The 17,981-nt window shown below is 33.9% G+C and overlaps 1 protein-coding gene and 1 non-coding gene across 5 annotated transcripts in view; one reads left to right on the plus strand and one right to left on the minus strand.

Moving 5' to 3' along the window:
* Positions 1-5,948: 5,948 nt before the first annotated feature.
* The window catches only part of SCN9A (sodium voltage-gated channel alpha subunit 9), an 84,094-nt gene continuing 72,061 nt past the window's right edge, over positions 5,949-17,981 (minus strand). For 3 of the 4 annotated variants that reach the window (XM_060106755.1, XM_060106754.1, XM_060106752.1), the window contains exons 23-26: positions 17,482-17,619; positions 11,735-11,839; positions 10,091-10,361; positions 5,949-7,141 (exon numbers count right to left, since the gene is read on the minus strand). In XM_060106755.1, coding sequence (XP_059962738.1) covers positions 5,949-7,141; positions 10,091-10,361; positions 11,735-11,839; positions 17,482-17,619 — 1,707 coding nt within the window. The remainder of the gene's footprint in view (positions 7,142-10,090; positions 10,362-11,734; positions 11,840-17,481; positions 17,620-17,981) is intronic. The other variant, XM_060106753.1, reaches the window with a different exon arrangement.
* Positions 11,942-12,047, plus strand: LOC132495588 (U6 spliceosomal RNA). The gene has a single exon (XR_009533314.1). It is a non-coding gene; the product is annotated as a U6 spliceosomal RNA (small nuclear RNA).

Consider the following 17,981-nt stretch of genomic DNA (forward strand, 5'->3'; position numbering starts at 1 on the left):
TTATTAGAATGAATGGCTAAAGTATTTCTACAGTTACAAAATTTGCAGTAAAAGAATCTGCACAACCTCAAGTCACTGTCTTTAAGTTATGAACCAAAATTATGAAGCTTTTGAGAGTGGAATGTCCTGATACTCTTTCAAAGTATCATAAAAGAAAATAGTATATAACATAATAATAGAAGAAATAGTAAAATATAATTTAACTCATATATACATGATTTATAATGAATGATAAATTAATATAATATTACTCTCTGATATTTATAATCATTCAGTTGTCATCATTTTTGTCTCTCCTCAAATAAAATCTCCACGAGGGAAGGGATTTGTCTGTTTTACATTGTCTGAAACAGGGACTGTCAGACTGAAGGTGCTCAGTAGGTATTCACTGAATGAATGAACAATTCACATATGATGTTTAGCTCTTTTTGAACATAAACTGAATTTTGCTAAGTTTGACTCCCTTGAAAGTAATTAGGAGTCACAAAAGCTTTGAATTCATGGATTTGTTTCCATAGGCTGAGGTGGAAGTGAAGGTGTCAGCAGCTCTAAAACTCTGCAGAAAGACAAAAAGTAGATGGGGTCTGTGTGACTTTTGGGGGAAGGTTGGAAAAGTTCACTTTTTTGTTGTCTTAATTTGTCAGGAGTCTTTCACAGACCTTGTCTTTGAATTGCGTTCTTTTCCCTCAATACTTTACAGCAGTTTTCTTTGGTAGTTCTCTTTTCAATTTTGCTAGGGGTCTAATGCAGTTAAAATCAATTTTATTTTAAATTCCCTAAGGTTATGAAATCTCAGTTTGTTCTGCGTTGAAGTATTCCCATTGGTGTCACCTGCTAGTTTGTACGGTATGTTGCCTTTTCAGACTAGTTTCTTTCACTTCGTAATACGGTTTGTCTTTGCTTTTAATTATTTTGATAGGCCCATAAAGATATCCCAAAGTGTTGCTAGTCACCTAGTGGAAATTAACTAAATAGAAGTCATATTGTATTGTATGAATTACAATCAAAACTAGCACATGCCAGCAAATATAGCATCTGGAACAGGAGTAATTTTTCCTCAATTCCACTAGGTTTTCAAAATTGTTAACAAGCTCTGAATCATTTCTATATACTTATTGCCTATAGTTTTATCTATGATGTTTTTGCATTTAAACTGCTTATGACAATATATATTAAATATTTGAGAATCAACGTAAGCACATGATACAGACATGACACATGCCTCCTAAATCTCTTAAAATTGGCTTTTTTTTTCTGGGATGGATTCATTGTTAATGTAGGTACCTAATTATACAAGTCTTAGAATAATAAAGTGTAGCATGTTTGCTCTGTTGCTTGTTTATAGCTCTCAGTTATTCATGTTTCTCTTCCTGTATGCATTAAATGTTGTTGCAGCAAAGGTCTCCTCTGCTCTAATCAGTATGCAACTTTTCCTTCCCTTGAGAGAGATTATTACCGTGTACTCTGCAGCTCATTTTGCCTGGATTATGGTATAATGTTATCTACAGCAAGGAAGAATTGAGCTGTTCTGTTGTAGGCACTTCATGTGATTATGTGATTGCCAGTCAGGTTGAGGTGATGGTACTGTTGAGGGACTATAATTTTATTCTGCAGAGTGACTATCACAACTGCCAGTACAGAGATTCCCTAGGAATATCTTATACCTTTTTACACGCCATTATACTAACACACAAGGTAGAAATAGTGGCCCAGCTCAGCAGAAATTCTTTTTAGTATATCTTATTTAAAGACAAATAACAGGACTGGATGCTCACAGCTAAACTAAAATAGAGGTTTGGATGGACTATTTAGTTAATATGGGAACTACTACCTCCAAATACTCTCCTGGAAAAAGCTAAACCTTTGTAAATACAGTATGCATGTTTTCTCATTTTAGCATGTTGTTTGCATTCATAAATCTAAAAAAATAGTTTGATATAAAAATATTTTGGTGCACTGAATGCTCACTACATACCAACTGGATGCATGAGACTCTGGGATACTATATTCACACTTATCCATATAAAATAGAAATATCATCACTTAACATTTATGGAGACTGCATTGTGCTCCTGTATGATGGAGAGGTGGCTTGGGCTCATACTTTTAGCAGCGAATTGACTGTCACACCAATTACTATTAGTAATATAAATCCTTGATTCTGTGTTGTCAGGCACTGTTCTAATTGCTTCATGTGAATTTTCTCAGTCTACCCTTATAACCATATGGCAACGTAGTACTATTATCTTCATTTTACAGATGAGAAAGCTGAGGCACATGTTAAGTAATGTATTAAGGAAATTTGAACAGTCCTGGCTTAACTGGTATCCAAATACAATTCTGGATCTAGAACCCAAGCCCTCGCCATTATGTATGCTATCTTACCTCTCAACACTATCACACAAAAAACATACACACTGTCATTGTGTGGCTAAATGTTGTATATTTTCACTTCCTGACTCAATTTTCTTCTCCTGCACAAACTCTATTGTAGATTTCAGTGAATTCTTTTGGAATTCTATAGTCTTTATCCCCATCTTTCTTACCCTGGAAAACTTCTCATGGAAGACATTTGAAGCTGTCCATTTTTCAATAAAAAGGAAAAAGTTATAAGTAGCTACAACTTATTTAGGGAGGCACTGAATTGATCCCCTTAAAGATTATTTTCACAAAAACAGAAAATACATGCCAACATGATTTTATTTTTTTGATGACTTTTATTTTTAGATTCTATTACAATGTGTAAGTCTCAAGTATAACTACAATATAATTTATGACAAACATTTTGAGCATTCATAGATATATGAAATTTGTAAAGAATTCTATGTAAACAGCATTATTATATTCATGGCTATTCACTGAATTTTATGAAGCAGTTCTTGATTATTTTCCTCAAGAATATAACATAATAAACCTCAGATATTAACAGAAATTGATGGCCTCTATACATAGGTCCTAAACCCAAGCCAGTTACTTGGGCATTCTAATTTAGCTGGCCCTTTTTCATCACTCCCACTAACATTTCTCTGAAATTGCTATTTAGAACTGCTTTATTTACATATGCATTTTATCTTAACTCTTTTTAACAAAGCTATTAAAATTCTATAAAATCATGCTGAACATTTTGGGTTGAGGTTTTCAACAATCAGCATTTAGAAACAGCTCACAAATCACTTATATCTTTTGCAAACTATGTAACAGTCAAAAGGGTAAAGTGAGATTCTCCCACTTTTACTCAAATTGTATGAATGGATTTGTGTTCAGATCTGTTCACTTCAGTTTTGTTCCAATTTAAATTTTACAGTGTAACTGCCATTCTATATCATTAGGTTAAATGAGTTCAATGATTGTGTGACTTAAATATTAGCATGACAGTGCTTTCTGAGGGTGGTACCTTATAATCAGTACCAAACAGTAATCTACATGAAACGAGAAGTCTAATTTTCCTTCAAGCTTGTACTGTATTAAATGAGCTCTTGGTTCCAAATATTATTAGTAATTGATAAAAAGTCACAACTAGACATTCCTGGGAAAACATGCATATACAAAACCTAAGCATGTTATATTTTTAAAAAATTATAGTTCAGCACGAAATAGGTTCAGCATGAAATAGAAGTGTGACTTTGTAAGTTTTTCTTTTTTTGAAACGCTAAGAAGAAATTGTGTTGAGGAACCAGTTGCCAATATTTTCTTCACATAAAAATCAGGCAATGTAAAAACATTAGTAGTAAATCACACATAAACCTACCCAGTATACATCTTTTCACACTGCATTATATAAATATGCAAAGTGCAGTTATATTTATATGGATTTGAAATGATGAGGATAAACTGCATTCAAATTTAAGGTAATATTAATTTCTTAACTTAATGTATTAAAATATCTTACAAATGTAATATATTTTGTATGGTTCTCTAATTAAATTGTCAAAACCTATTTTTAACAGACTTAGCAGGGATGTGATGCAATGCTCTACATAGTCTAGGAAAACACTGCATGGTATCTTATACATTAAATAAAAAAGAGGCTCAAATAATGTAAGATGAGTGATTGAACTTAGGTGTAAAGAATCTTTGGCCCTAGGTTTAATTTCATATGTGCCTTAGGACAAATGTCTAGACGTGATAATCTCCTTCACAGATGCTGAAAATATTCTAGATAGGAAGTTCTGTGGAAATGTCCCTTTCTTTGTTTTTATCTTTCTCATTTCTGTGTTTCTTTGCCTCTCTGCCTCTCATTCTCTACCTATACTTCTTCATCTCTATAGGTATGCTTAAATCTCCTTTATTTTTAACTAGCCAGAACAACAAAAAAATTGCTTTAAGTACTTAATATAGAAATATATTTATGTTTTTTTTAATTTAAGAAAGCAAATGAATGAAATATTGTTGTATATATTTGCTTTGAAAACTCCCACAAAATCTTCTAAATAAAATTCTTTCTACTTATGTAACTCGATTTTTGTGTGTGCATGAATAACTCGATAGAAGAAAGATCTCATATTCCTGTAATAAACTCATAAAAAATACATCATGGCTGTTTCTTTTCAAGCCACTATTAACAAGGATTTTTAAAAAACTAGATTCATAATCCTTGGTAGAAGGACAACAGCTAAAGCAAAATGAATGTGTGCTTGGTAAACTATAAGCTCAGGATATGTTATTGATTGATACATAATATTCCTCATAGTCATAGAATTTTATGGAGAAAGTGACATCTTTCTCATTTTGTAGATGAAAGCATAAAAGTTCAAGAGGATGAATGCTATTTCATCCTTTTCACACACAAGTCTGTGTTGAAAGTATGCCATGTATTATGACTTGAAAGCTTGCCATACACACTTAAGATGGTATGCAGGAGACACAGTTAATACTGTGCCCAAGTCATTATCTGCTCAAACATGTTCCATGGTATCAAATATCTATCTGCATATCTGGAAGCACTCCACGGAAGAGAAATATCAACTTTGCTTAGTGCTAAAGAATGACTTAACAATACTGAATCAGAAAGCAGAAAACTGTGACAAAAATGACTAAGAGTTGGGTCATTATTGGTATTTTGGGGCAGCACAGTCCAGTGTTACATTGTGTACATAAAAGTGAATAAAACTTTCTTCAGTTGCTTCTTTTCTCAATTACCTTCATTTTTTTCTTTCAAGGAATGTGATACGTACTTAAAATATTCTTTTCATGTTCTACAGTTATTGTATGAACAAAGAAGGATATAGAAAAAGGCAGTTTATGAAGCACAATACTCTAAAGGTAACTCTTATCCTAGTTGGTATATGAATCAAGATGGATAAAAAGCATTTGTTGAACTGACTAGCCTACATGTTTTTAATCCCACGGCATTTAATAGGCACATATAAATTGGTTTTGATGCAATATGAATAAATTTAAGCACCTCAAAATATAGAAGGACCACTGTAGATGGATAAAAGAGTCTTGCCCCCTAATAATAACAAGATGTTTTAACTAAACATTCATTACTAATATTCATTCCTTCTATCAGGGCACTTCATGGCAAAGCCAAGGGAAAATACTTTTGTAGATATCCAAATGATAGATATTTGCGCGCATGCGCGCACGTGTGTGTATTTGCATGGAAAACATGAATGTTTACAATCCTGTGAAAAGATGGAAGATGTGAACATTTTCTACATGGTCTTCTGATTTATTAAAAGTAAATAAAATTAAATCACCTTTGTTTGCTGTAATCAATAATCCCTGTACAGTTACTCTTAAGAATTCTTATAGATTCATTTACCAATGCAAAAATAGCCACTGCTAATGCTGCTCACCTATGTTAGAGAATCAGAGCTAGCGACTGCACTGACTTTGAGACTATTTTGATAAAAAGAATTTTGGCATAGACCTCCTTAAAAGAGTCTTATTAACACAAATATATCACCTTCACAGGCTGTAAACAATATATCAAAAGTGAAGCTCTATTTTTTGCCTTCCTTGCCATCTTTTCCTTTGTCTTCCTTTTCTGTTTTGTCTTTTTCATATTTCTCTTTGTCTGGTTTTGTTACACTATCATATGAAGGTGGAGAGATGGTGGATGGAGTTCCATTTGTTTTTTCTGGACTTGAGTTCTCATTAACATTATCAAAAACCATATCTTCTTTATTGGGCAAATCATCATCTCTGTCACCATCTTTTATGTATATACTTGATATGTTTTTGACATTTTGCCGTAAGCGATAACGCCTGTAAGCACGCTGAATGACAGTAGCAGACACATCTTCCTGTTTTCGTTTTAGTGTAGTTGTGATGGGTTCATAGGACACTTTAGAAGGATTTGCAGACATGAACCTTTCTTCCATCTGTGAACGAAGAGAGTCCATCTCTCCACTTTCACCCAAAACACGCTTTGTAAAAGCAAATAAGATGTCGAGACAATGGATCCGGTCCCCACTGACCATGGGCAGATCCATGGCAATGAGCTGGACTTTGTTTGGTTTTGCTACGAGAAGAGGAGGATCCAGGGCAGCTGCAAAATCAGAGAGTTTGCTATATTCTATAAATTGGGTGGCATCGGGATCAAACTTCTCCCAAACCTCATAGAACATCTCAAAGTCATCCTCACTCAGCGGCTCAGTACTTTCTTCAGTGGCAACACTGAAGTTCTCCAGAATGACAGCGATGTACATGTTCACCACAACCAGAAATGATATGATGATGTAACTGACAAAATAGAAGATCCCCACAGATGGGTTCCCACAGTCTCCTTCAACTGAGCTTCCAGGATGAACTTTTCTGGGGTCACAATCAGGTGGTGCACTGTTGAGAATAGGTGCTAGCAATCCATCCCAGCCAGCAGAGGTGGTAATCTGGAACAGGCAGATCATGCTGTTGCCAAAGGTCTCAAAGTTGAACATGTCATTAATTCCAGCTTCCTTTTTAACATAGGCGAAGTTGGACATTCCAAAGATGGCGTAGATGAACATGACCAGGAAGAGCAGGAGGCCGATGTTAAACAATGCAGGCAGGGACATCATCAAAGCAAAGAGCAGTGTGCGGATCCCCTTGGCCCCTTTGATCAGACGTAGGATTCGGCCAATCCTGGCAAGACGGATCACTCGAAACAGGGTAGGGGACACAAAATACCTTTCTATCAAATCTGCTAGAAACATACCTGGTGGAGAGGGAAGGAATACAAAGAAAATACTTAAATATCCATGCTACAGAAAATCATGACTCTAAATAGTTTTATGTGCCATCTTACCTCTTATGATTTCAGGATTGTCATTTTACATTGAAAGCAATTTCATAACAACCCAAGGATCAAGCAATCCCACGGGAAAATGGTTAGAATTACTATTGTGAAATTTTCTCTCCCTTACTAAGTTTGTAGATCTTATTTTTTTCCTCCACAACAATTTTTTTAATTGTAAGGGTAGAAAAATTAAAGCTACACAGTAAAATGCTAAAAAGAAAATATAAATCACCTGAAATATCAACCAACCATTTACTACTGTTAATATTTTGTTGATGATCACTCCATTTTTCTATGCAAGCACACAAACATTTACAAATGTAATCATGATATAGGAGCTTTTTTATGTCATCTGTTTTAGCTACTTCATCATATGTTATGGACATATTTTCATATAAATGACAACAGAATAATTCCTTATAGCTGTATAATGTTCTGTCCAAATAACCACATATTGAAGAATTTTATGTTGTTTCCAATTGTTCTGGCTGAGACAAATATCCAAGCAGGTATATTCTCTTTTAGTTGCATGGGCATATTTTGATAATAAAAGAAGGTAGGTCAAACAGTATATTTAAAATTTTGTTATATATTGCAAATCTATCTCCAGAAAGTTTGTACAAATTAACACTCCTAATGATAGTCTATGAAAGTGCTCACACTCCACATGCTCACCAGTGTTATCATTTTTCTTTATAATTTTACCCCAAAAAAACTTGTGATGTTTAAAACATCTCATTATTGTAGTTTATTTGCATTTCTTTTGGGAAAAAATAATCCAAAAATTTTTTTATTATTTATTGGACATTTTGTATGCTTGTTGACTATTTTCAACTTTCCCTTTTTGGCCTAGTCCAGTCCTTTGCCCATTTTTCTATTGGGAGATTTACTATTTTCTTACTGATTTATGAGGACTATTTTTCTATTACAAGTGCTAATCCTTTGTTGGCCTTAAATGTTACATTAACAATAGTCCTGTTTTTAATTTGTCTTTCAACTTTTTTTTTTTAATTTGGTGGTGGTAGTGAGTTTTCCTCCATAGAATATTTTGATTTTTATGTAGTCATATCTATTATTTTTTCTTCATGGAGTCAAGTGTGTCATGAATAGAAAGGACTATTCAAGCTCATGGTTATAAATCTATTTCAACTAGAATCCATTTTTTTAATACATTAATTTTTACACATCAATTAATAAATCTTGATCCATGAGATCTTTTAACTGAGTAATTTAGTAATTCTCTATATATTGATGTTTAATTTTGGATTATTCATTTGAATCCATTAAGCTTTTTAGTAAACACTGTTTTACTTCAGCAATGTAATAATAATCTTAATATCTAGCAATGTAAGTCACCCTTCATTACTCTAATTTTTCTTCCAGGTGAATTTTAGAATCATTAGATTTATATCACCAATTTATTATCCCCACTACACAAAAAAAGACACTCATATTCTCATTGGGATAACACTGGAATTATAGATTAATCTATTAAAAAAATGGTCATGATTACAGGGAGACCCTTCTTATCCAAGTACAAGAAAAGCCTTTCAATTGTTTTAAACCTTCTTTTGTTTCTGTTAGTTTTCCTCATAGAAGCCTTATACATTTCTTGTTAAAGTTGTTACTAGGTATTTTACTTTATTTTTATTGGAATTGTGAATGAAATTTTTCTTTAGGCATATTTTCTAATTTTTTGCTTCACATATAAAACAATTACTAACATTGGTATGTACAATTTAAAATTTGCACCTTCTGAATTCTAATTGAATCCATATTTTTCAGTTGATTCTCTTGCATTTTTAGAGTGCCATAATAAGATCTGAAAAGGAAAATTTGCTCCATTGTTCAAATATATGTACCTCTCTGTTTTCTTATCTAATTGTATCAGCCAACACTGTTACAAATAGAGGTGATAGAGGGACACTCTTTTCTTCTTCCTAAGTTAACTGGAATGCTTCCACCATTTTGCTTGTTGTATGTGATTCCTACCTAAATTTTAATTCGTTTTTTTATATATTAACTTTAATGTCACCTCTGGTAATAATACTCCATTTGCAAAAATTGATTTTGAATCCCTATTCTAACTTATATTACTCAATATGGCAGTTTTAAGTTATGTGACTTTTAACCTTTCTTGTCCTGCCTGTTTCAGCATCTCTAAATTGAGTTTGTATTAAATAATCTCTACAATCTCTGTCTAAAATTCATAATTATGAAAATAAGTGTAATACTAAACTACTGGGCAAGGCATGTACAAATAATAAAAAAAAACAAGAGGATAGAAAAAACAGCTATGGTAATGAAATGAGAGCAAGTATAAAATCAAATACTGTGATTCACAGATATGACTGGGGTGGTTGAGAAATGATTACAAACTTGACAAGTATGAAGCCATAAGAAATGAAGCTGGCATTTCTTCAGACCTTAACTTCACTTTGAGTTCAGGAATAATTTTCACAAAGAGTCACCAATATTCTGGCTAGTTATATTATCATTAATCAAAGGATAGTTCTCATATGTGTAAAAACTGGAAGTGATTTCAGATTCTACATTGGTCTTCTAAGACATACCTACCTATAGACCCAGTTGCTACCTTTGTGAAGGGCAATCTTGGAAATCAAATATCAAGGAGTTTTATGTGCTTCCAACAAAGAGAATATGTGTGGCTTTGAGGCTTGTGTGAACCTAGGAATTCTGACACAGAGGTATTTGTTTTTTTAGTTTTGTTTTTAAGGTTCCTTCACTCTTTCAGTGTTACTAACTTATTCAAAAGTAAGTTTACATTCAAGAATTCAGAAACTTCTCTGAGTATGTGTGATGTTTAGTTTGATTCAAAATGGAAATCTGATTAATAAATGCTCTTACCTACAATGGACAGAATCACAACCACAAAATCAAAAATGTTCCATCCTACAGTGAAGTAGTAGCATCTGAGGGAGACCAGTTTCAGCACACATTCTCCAGTGAAAAGGATAACAAAAACCACATTGATCCAATATAAAACTTCAGTCATGTATGCACTTTGTCCCTCTTTTTCTACCATCATGGTTACCATGTTGAGGCAGATAAGAACCATGATGGCGATATCAAAAGCTTGGTTTGTTACTAGGTCAAATATACATCCTTGGAATTTGTTCTGCAAAGAAACAAAAATAATAGGAAATGTACAGTAAATTTTACAAGTAGTATCCATAAATCATTAATTAGTAAAAAAAATTTTTTTTTAAGGTATCAGTCTTCAAAACTTGCATAAATTATCCCTGGTCATAGGTTCTTGCTTTGTACAAGAAATATTATTAAATCTTAGAGTACATGAAAACATTTTGTTGCTGTTGACTTTCAGTATACCAAGTCTTCAGCAAGCCTTGTAAACTAACATTTGCTTTTAAGCATATCCACCCCTAATATGTTATATAGGAGTTGCCAGGATCACAAGGTAAGTTTTACTAAGAAAACCTCAGCTCTACGACCTAGAGTATTTCAAGGTAATAAAATGACATCTCTAAATTTCTACTTTGTCACGTTATTTTGACTAATGTGTTGGCACTGTCTTGTACTGATATTACTGCTATAATATCAGATCTATATTTTCCTATCTCTTCCACGTATAGAATATACATTTCCAAACATAGCCATACTTAACACATCACCTTTCTTGTCAGTCTCACTGATAGTATTATGCTTTCCAGGAAACCCAATTTCAAAATCACGTTATTAGTTGCATAGGCAAGTTTTAAGGTACTGTATTCAAAGTCAAGTAGTGTACTGAAAAAATTAAATACCAGAGCTTTAAATTCATACATTATGATTCAGTAGGATCTGGGTGAAACCTGGCCATGTGTCCATTTAAAAAGTGCTGAGTAATCCTCATGTAGCCAGCTGGTACTAAGTGGATTCCCATCTTTAGGACGCTCTGTCTGCAGCCATGACTTTTGGTAAGGTGTGTTATGTTGAATAGAAATTGAAAAACATGTAATGCATTTAAAATTATTTTAGTTGTTAGAGGAATACAAACTATTCTTTAACTGCTAAGACTCACTATTTACATCTGAGCCTATTCTGGTCTTTAACCCTATGGTATGATAAAGTTTAGATTCATGATCAGTCCAACTGCTTCTCTGGCTATTTGTTGTAATATCAAAGATCTACAAGGTTAGTTTCACCTGACTGATAGACAGCCATCATAAAGCCATCAAGAAAATCAAATTTCAATCAAAAGTACATTTTATTTTGATTCTCTACAGGCCATTTGTACTAATAGTAAGTTGTATAGCTAAGGTAGAGATAAAAGCATATATAATTATTTTTCATTTTTATAGAAAAAGAAATTATATGAAGGCATATTATGAGCTGTGATAGTGTTCAAAATACATATGTTCAGTTTTATAAGAATTTTTCTTCAAAATATTAAAATATATGCATTCATGTTTAAGAAATAATTATATATTAAAGATGAATTGAAAATAATTTAAAAATTTACATGCTAAATATAATTTTTTTTTTTTTTACCCCCGGACGAGGTATTGGCTTTTGTGGTTTCTTGGATCCCAGCTTTTTCATTGCATTATAATATTTCTTCTGTTCTTCTGTCATAAAGATATCTTGACCTCCAAGGTAAAGAAATAAAAAATAAATCTAGTTAAAACCAGAATCATTGTCTGGATCTTCCTTCAGATCATTATTCAGGTTAAAAACGTATTCATATAGAAATGAAATGTTTTCTCGCTTCAGTAGCACATATATTAAAATTGGAACCATACAGAGATTAGCATGGCTCCTGATCTAGGATGACATGCAAATCTGTGAAGCGTTCCGTAGTTTTGGTGACAGATGGTGACAGACGGTAACTAGACTTTTATGGTAATCATTTCACAATGTATGCAAATATCAAATCATTATGTTGTATACCTGGAACAAATATACTGTTATATATCAATTACACTTCAATTTAAAGAAATGAAATGTCTTTTATTATGTGCAAGGTAGCTATAAATCAAACCTGTCTTAAAGGATTACCTACGTGTAGGCACATGACTCTCCGTACATAATGCAGTATGCATAATACATAAAATATATGGATTACATGCAATAATGATTGGCTCAATTATCTTTTAGTAGCCTAACCTGCTATCTCATTTTATCTGTTACTTGTCTCACCAGGCATTTCATTGCTAAATAACAAATATATCAGTAGTGAATGATAATTTGGCTAACGTTTACTTATTAGCCATACTGACTCATAAAGAGTAGGGAGTAGGGGCCAAAAGTGGTAGCTAAAGTAGTATTATTTTTATATTCACTTGCATTCATTTTAATATATCATATTCCCTTAGCAGAATAAATGAATATACTATATACATGTATAGCACATATCCATAAATACTGTATACACACACACACACATATATTTGGTATACATATAATAAATTTATTTATTTATTTAAAAAAAAACTCTTTAGTTACCTCTTTAATTCCAAACAAGGAATTTCAACATAAACACTTTATTGGGTGTAAACATTACATGTAATAGAGTTTTAGATGTTGAGAAAATTACCAATAATCCAGGGTTTCTGACTTGAAGGATTTTCTAATTGAATATACAACATTTAAGATTCAACAGTAAATAAACTAACATCTAAATAAAGTTTTTGTTCCTTTCTACACTGTATAAGTCTAAATCTCACAAAGGAGGCCTAGAAACTTTGCCTATTCTTTTAAACTCTGTTAATTTCTTAAAATTATCTATAATTTATACAGATTCACGCATATTCCTCATCGGTCCACAATATAAACTTTTTAGTTATGGCATAAATTAGTACAATCCATGTAATTAGGAATTTATTTTGGGGAATTTACAGTTCTGAAATCCTTACTTAACTTGTAGGGTCCTGAAGCTAAGGTGATCTGTTCATGGTTTCCTGCTGGTTTTCCTGGAATGCATTTTCTTATCAAATACCTAACGATAACCAGGCTTCCCTTTCTGTCTTATGTGTTTTAATTTACATCTCCTCTAATTGATAGGCAGTCTTTGTGCAATTTTGGCATTCATCTGATCTATTGATGCGTGAGAGAGAACTTTCATGCCAATGTTAAGAGAAGCCCAGACCCTTTATTCCTCAGTGATGAGGGTTGAATATCACAGCAGGTCAAGAACTTACAAGAAGCTAGGAAAACACTGGGAAGATAACTCTGAATTAGAAGTAAAAACCAAAGTAGCAGGTTTTGTCTTCCCTTGACGATACCCTGGTTGTCAACATAATGAAGTACGGGATGAAGCTAAGAGGAGATTACAGAATGCTCCAGTAGAGAAACTTGTGTTGTGATTTTATTTAACTGTAGCTTATACAGACCTTGTAAAATGCATCCCGTTAAAAGCTAGGTGGCAGACATTCTGTAAGTCAGGCTGGTCTTTACTCTCTGTCAAGGCTGTATTATATAGTAGTTAAGAAGATCCCAGTTCTGGTGTAAGACCATCTTTGTTCAATCCCCATCTCTGTTGCCCTTGGGCAAGTTTTTTAATCTCTTTAAGGTTATATCATCTCATCATTACAAGAGTAACTACCCCATTGGTTTGTTGTGAGGATCAACTAAGATACTGTATTTCAAACATTCAGTAATTATTTATAACTTCTGTTGTTGTTATTAACCTTCCAAACAGTTATAGTTACTGAAAAGGGTTGATGTTACTTAGAATTTACTCATATGTACCCAGGTCTGTACTAGTCATTTGTGTAAATACACTGCATATATTTCCCTTTTATAACTTGAACTCATTAATAACTTATGTTCTAATTTTCAGAAGTATATTTTCTGATGAACTATTAAAACCCAATTATCACATGGATTTGTTAAAGATGAAAACAGTGTGTATAAGAATGATGGAGAGCTGGCAAACTAGTAAAGTGGGGCTGGTGATTAGAAAGAGGTATGGGAATTTGGCAGGGTCCTAAACTGAGACCAAAGTATTGAAGTTAAAAAGCATTAAGAGGCAACATTGCATTGTGGGAAAAAATAGGCTTTGTAGTCAGAACTTTGGATCCTGACCACCAATGACCTACTACTTGATTTGAAACAAGTTGTTTATCTTCTCTAGGCCTCGGTTTATACACTTGTATAAAGATACTACTTTCATTTGTTTGTTCTATGGATTAGATGAATTCATATAGAGGCCTCTAGCAGGAGACTTCCTCTGTAGTAGATTATTAATTGACATATTGGTCCTGTCTTCTTTCATGCTCTTAGTAGGTTGGAAAGAAACCCTAAACCATTCAGAAAGGGTCAGAAGATAAAAAGCAGCTTAGAATGCAAGTGAAACACTGGAAGAATGGTAGGGGATAACCGTAGCTGTCACTGCTTTGAAATTAGTAACTTTTGCCTGACGTTACTGGTAATGATGTCTACCCAACTCATCTTCCTGCAGTGGCAATTCTTGTTGTAAGAATAACATTCAAGAGCAAGGGGATCAAAGCAATTAGGGCTGTGGCTGTCCTGTCATGTCATACTGCTCTTTCTAGGTACACCTATAATTTATTCTATATAGGGAATGCTGGAGAACCATATGTATGTGCTTATATATCACATATACACATATATAATGACTAAAGTAGGAAAAATAAATTGGAAATTAGGGTATAATTTGTGAAATTATTTTCAAAATTAATTATTAATTATTCAAGATCCTCTGCCTAAAGGCATGAATATATGACCATGCTAGCTAAGTTTGACTGACAGATATAAAATGTAAGAATGGAACATGGAATTTTAAAAATTCTTTGAAAAATAAACACCTGTATTTGGAAATATAAGCATAAATAACATTTAATATTTACTACATTTTCGTTCACCTGAGAATAGTCAATTACGGCCACTGATGACATTTCACTGCATGTACACCTGTCTTTTCTTAGATGCTAATCCAGTACCTGAAATCACTTCCTCCTGGTATTCCAGCACTCACCCTTCAAAGGTCTCTTTTCCTGTGGGTGGTGCTACAGCCACAGTAACTCTGTTAACTTTCAGAAAACTGAGACTTCTTAGACATTTTTTTCTCCTGCAAATCACAAACAACACTGTAGACCCTACTCCCTAAAATCTCTTAACTTAATGAATCCCCTATTCTCTATTGCTGCAAATGACTAATGTGGAGAATTAAGTGTGGTCTAGGTGGCAGGTAAAGCAGGGTCTGACCTAGTCTTTGGTCTCTCTCCAGTCATTCTCTGAATCATTGTTAGGTTAAATTTTTAATTAAAGCTGAGTCTTCATAATCTCTGGGAAAAGAGACCCTGGAGTTAGATGCATGATGAAGCTACTTCTTAGCTATCAGACCATGTGCAAGTCACACAACCCCTCTGAAAGGTGAAGTGGGGATACTGTGCTCTGTAGACTTATAAAATGTGACGAAGATTACTGTGTAAAGTACTTTACACACGATCAGACATGTCATCAAATCTTAACAGATGTCTATGTCTTGCTTATACTTTCTTCCGTACTCAAAATACCTCAATGACACATCAGATCCTACTGAAAAATCTCTAACATGACTTTTCAGATCTGCTCTCAAGCAAATAAATACCTCATCTTTTCTATTTCTCTTCTCAAAACTCCATCCAAAGTGGATGGACTGGTATTTCTCCTGCACTGCACCTCCTTTGCCAGCATGGTGCATGTGCTCACACACTTCTCTGACCCTTCATGTGGCTTACTTATCCTTCTGCCTGCCATTTGCTTTTTGTGTGTGTGTGTGTGTGTGTGTGTGGTACACGGGCCTCTCACTGTTGTGGCCTCTCCCGTTGCGGAGCACAGGCTCTAGATGTGCAGGCTCAGTGGCCATGGCTCATGGGCCCAGCCGCTCCACGGCATGTGGGATCTTCCCGGACCGGGGCACGAACCTGTGTCCCCTGCATCGGCAGGTGGACTCTCAACCACTGTGCCACCAGGGAAGCCCTTGCCACTTGCTTTGTGTCTTTTGATCCATCTTCCAAAGCCTGCTCAATTGTCACATATATCATAAAACGTTCTATAGCTGTATCTAGCTGTCCTTTGACTGCCCATTTACATTTTTTGTTGTTAATTTTCTTATTGCACATATCACTATGTCATATTATAGTATTTGAGGGTACAGCATAGGAAAGGGCCTATGCAATATACAAGGTACATGGGATCAACTACTATTAAAACCCTAACTTAACCAGGTGCATAATCGTGGGTAAGTCACTCAAAATCTCTGTGCCTTTCCTCATTTATCAGACAAAGTCTATAATAATAATTCCTCTCATGGTTGATGTTAAGGATTAAACTGTGTCTAACCCCCCTCCCCACCCCGCCAAAAAAAAAAAAAAAGGAGATATGTTGAAGTCCTAACCCCTCATACCTCAGAAAGACCTTATTTGGAAATAGTGTCATTGAAGATGTAATTAAAATAGGGTCATACTGGAGTAGGGTGGGCCCTTAATCCAATATGACTGGTGCCCCTATAAGGAGAGGAGAGAGACAGAAAGAGAGAGAACGTCATGTGACCACAGAGGCTGAGACTGAAGTTATGCTGCCATAAGCCAAGGGATACTTGAGCTACCAGAAGCTGGAAGATGCAAAGAAGGATCCTCCTCTAGAGACTCTGAGGAAAGCATGGCCCTACCAACACTTTGATTTTGGACTTCTAGCTTCCAGAACTGTGAAAGAATCAACTTCTGATGTTCGAAACCACCCAGTGTGTGGTACTTTGCTATGGCAGCCCTAAGACTGATACAGTTGATGTGAACATTAATGAAACAAAAATCTCATTGTGTCTGACTTGCAAGTCTTAACTTTAATTACCTGTGTCATTTCTTCTACTATAATAAACTTCTTGAGCTCAGGAAAGTAGCTTCTGTTGTTCTCTTTAAGTACCAGCCCAATACATACCACACAGAACAGTGGCTCAGAACAGAATACAGTAACTACTTATGAAACATGTTTTGAGTAAATAATTAGTTCGTTGAATTTTCTTAATCAATCCACTACAGGGAACATTGGAAAATAAAACTGAATAGTTGATGTATTTCTTAAGAATAATTATGACTTAGGAGATGATTATTTCCTGTGCAGAGATGAATGAGATTAAGCATATCCATCATTGTATAGTAACCAATTACTTGGAAAATTAATGAAATTCTAATGAACTAATTACTAACTGACATCAAATTAAATTTCACATTGTATTTTTGGGAAAATAATTGTTAATTTCTTTCAGTGCAATGACAAAAACTTGAAATACTTATCTTCTTTTTCTGTTGGTTGAAGTTATCTATGATGACCCCAATGAACAAGTTCAAGGTGAAGAATGACCCAAAGATGATGAAGATGACAAAATAAATATACATGTAGAGGCTGTATTCATATATGGGCTGCCTGTCTACCTATAAAATTAACAAAAGTTAGCAGTATGTTGACAATAAAATTCATCATTTTCTTTTTCACATGGTTTGACAAGGTAATTCAAACAGTGCTACCCTAGGTAAACGTGGTTTTTCAGAAGCCATAGCGTTGTCAAGGTTCAACATAATCATTCTTAAAAATTTATTCAACACTAAATAAATATTTATTACATGCTTACTATGAATATAATCTTCAAATTACTACAAAGGGCTTATCCACTGTAGTACTTATTCTCAGATTGTAGGACAATTTAGTAAGTAAAGGACCTAATGCATAATTTTTATTTCCAGAAAAAAATAGTAAAAGAGATGATATCACACTTATATAAATTTTTTTTCCATTT

This window comes from Mesoplodon densirostris, chromosome 8 (assembly GCF_025265405.1).
Source record: "Mesoplodon densirostris isolate mMesDen1 chromosome 8, mMesDen1 primary haplotype, whole genome shotgun sequence".
In the NCBI taxonomy this organism is placed as follows: Eukaryota; Metazoa; Chordata; class Mammalia; order Artiodactyla; family Ziphiidae; genus Mesoplodon; species Mesoplodon densirostris.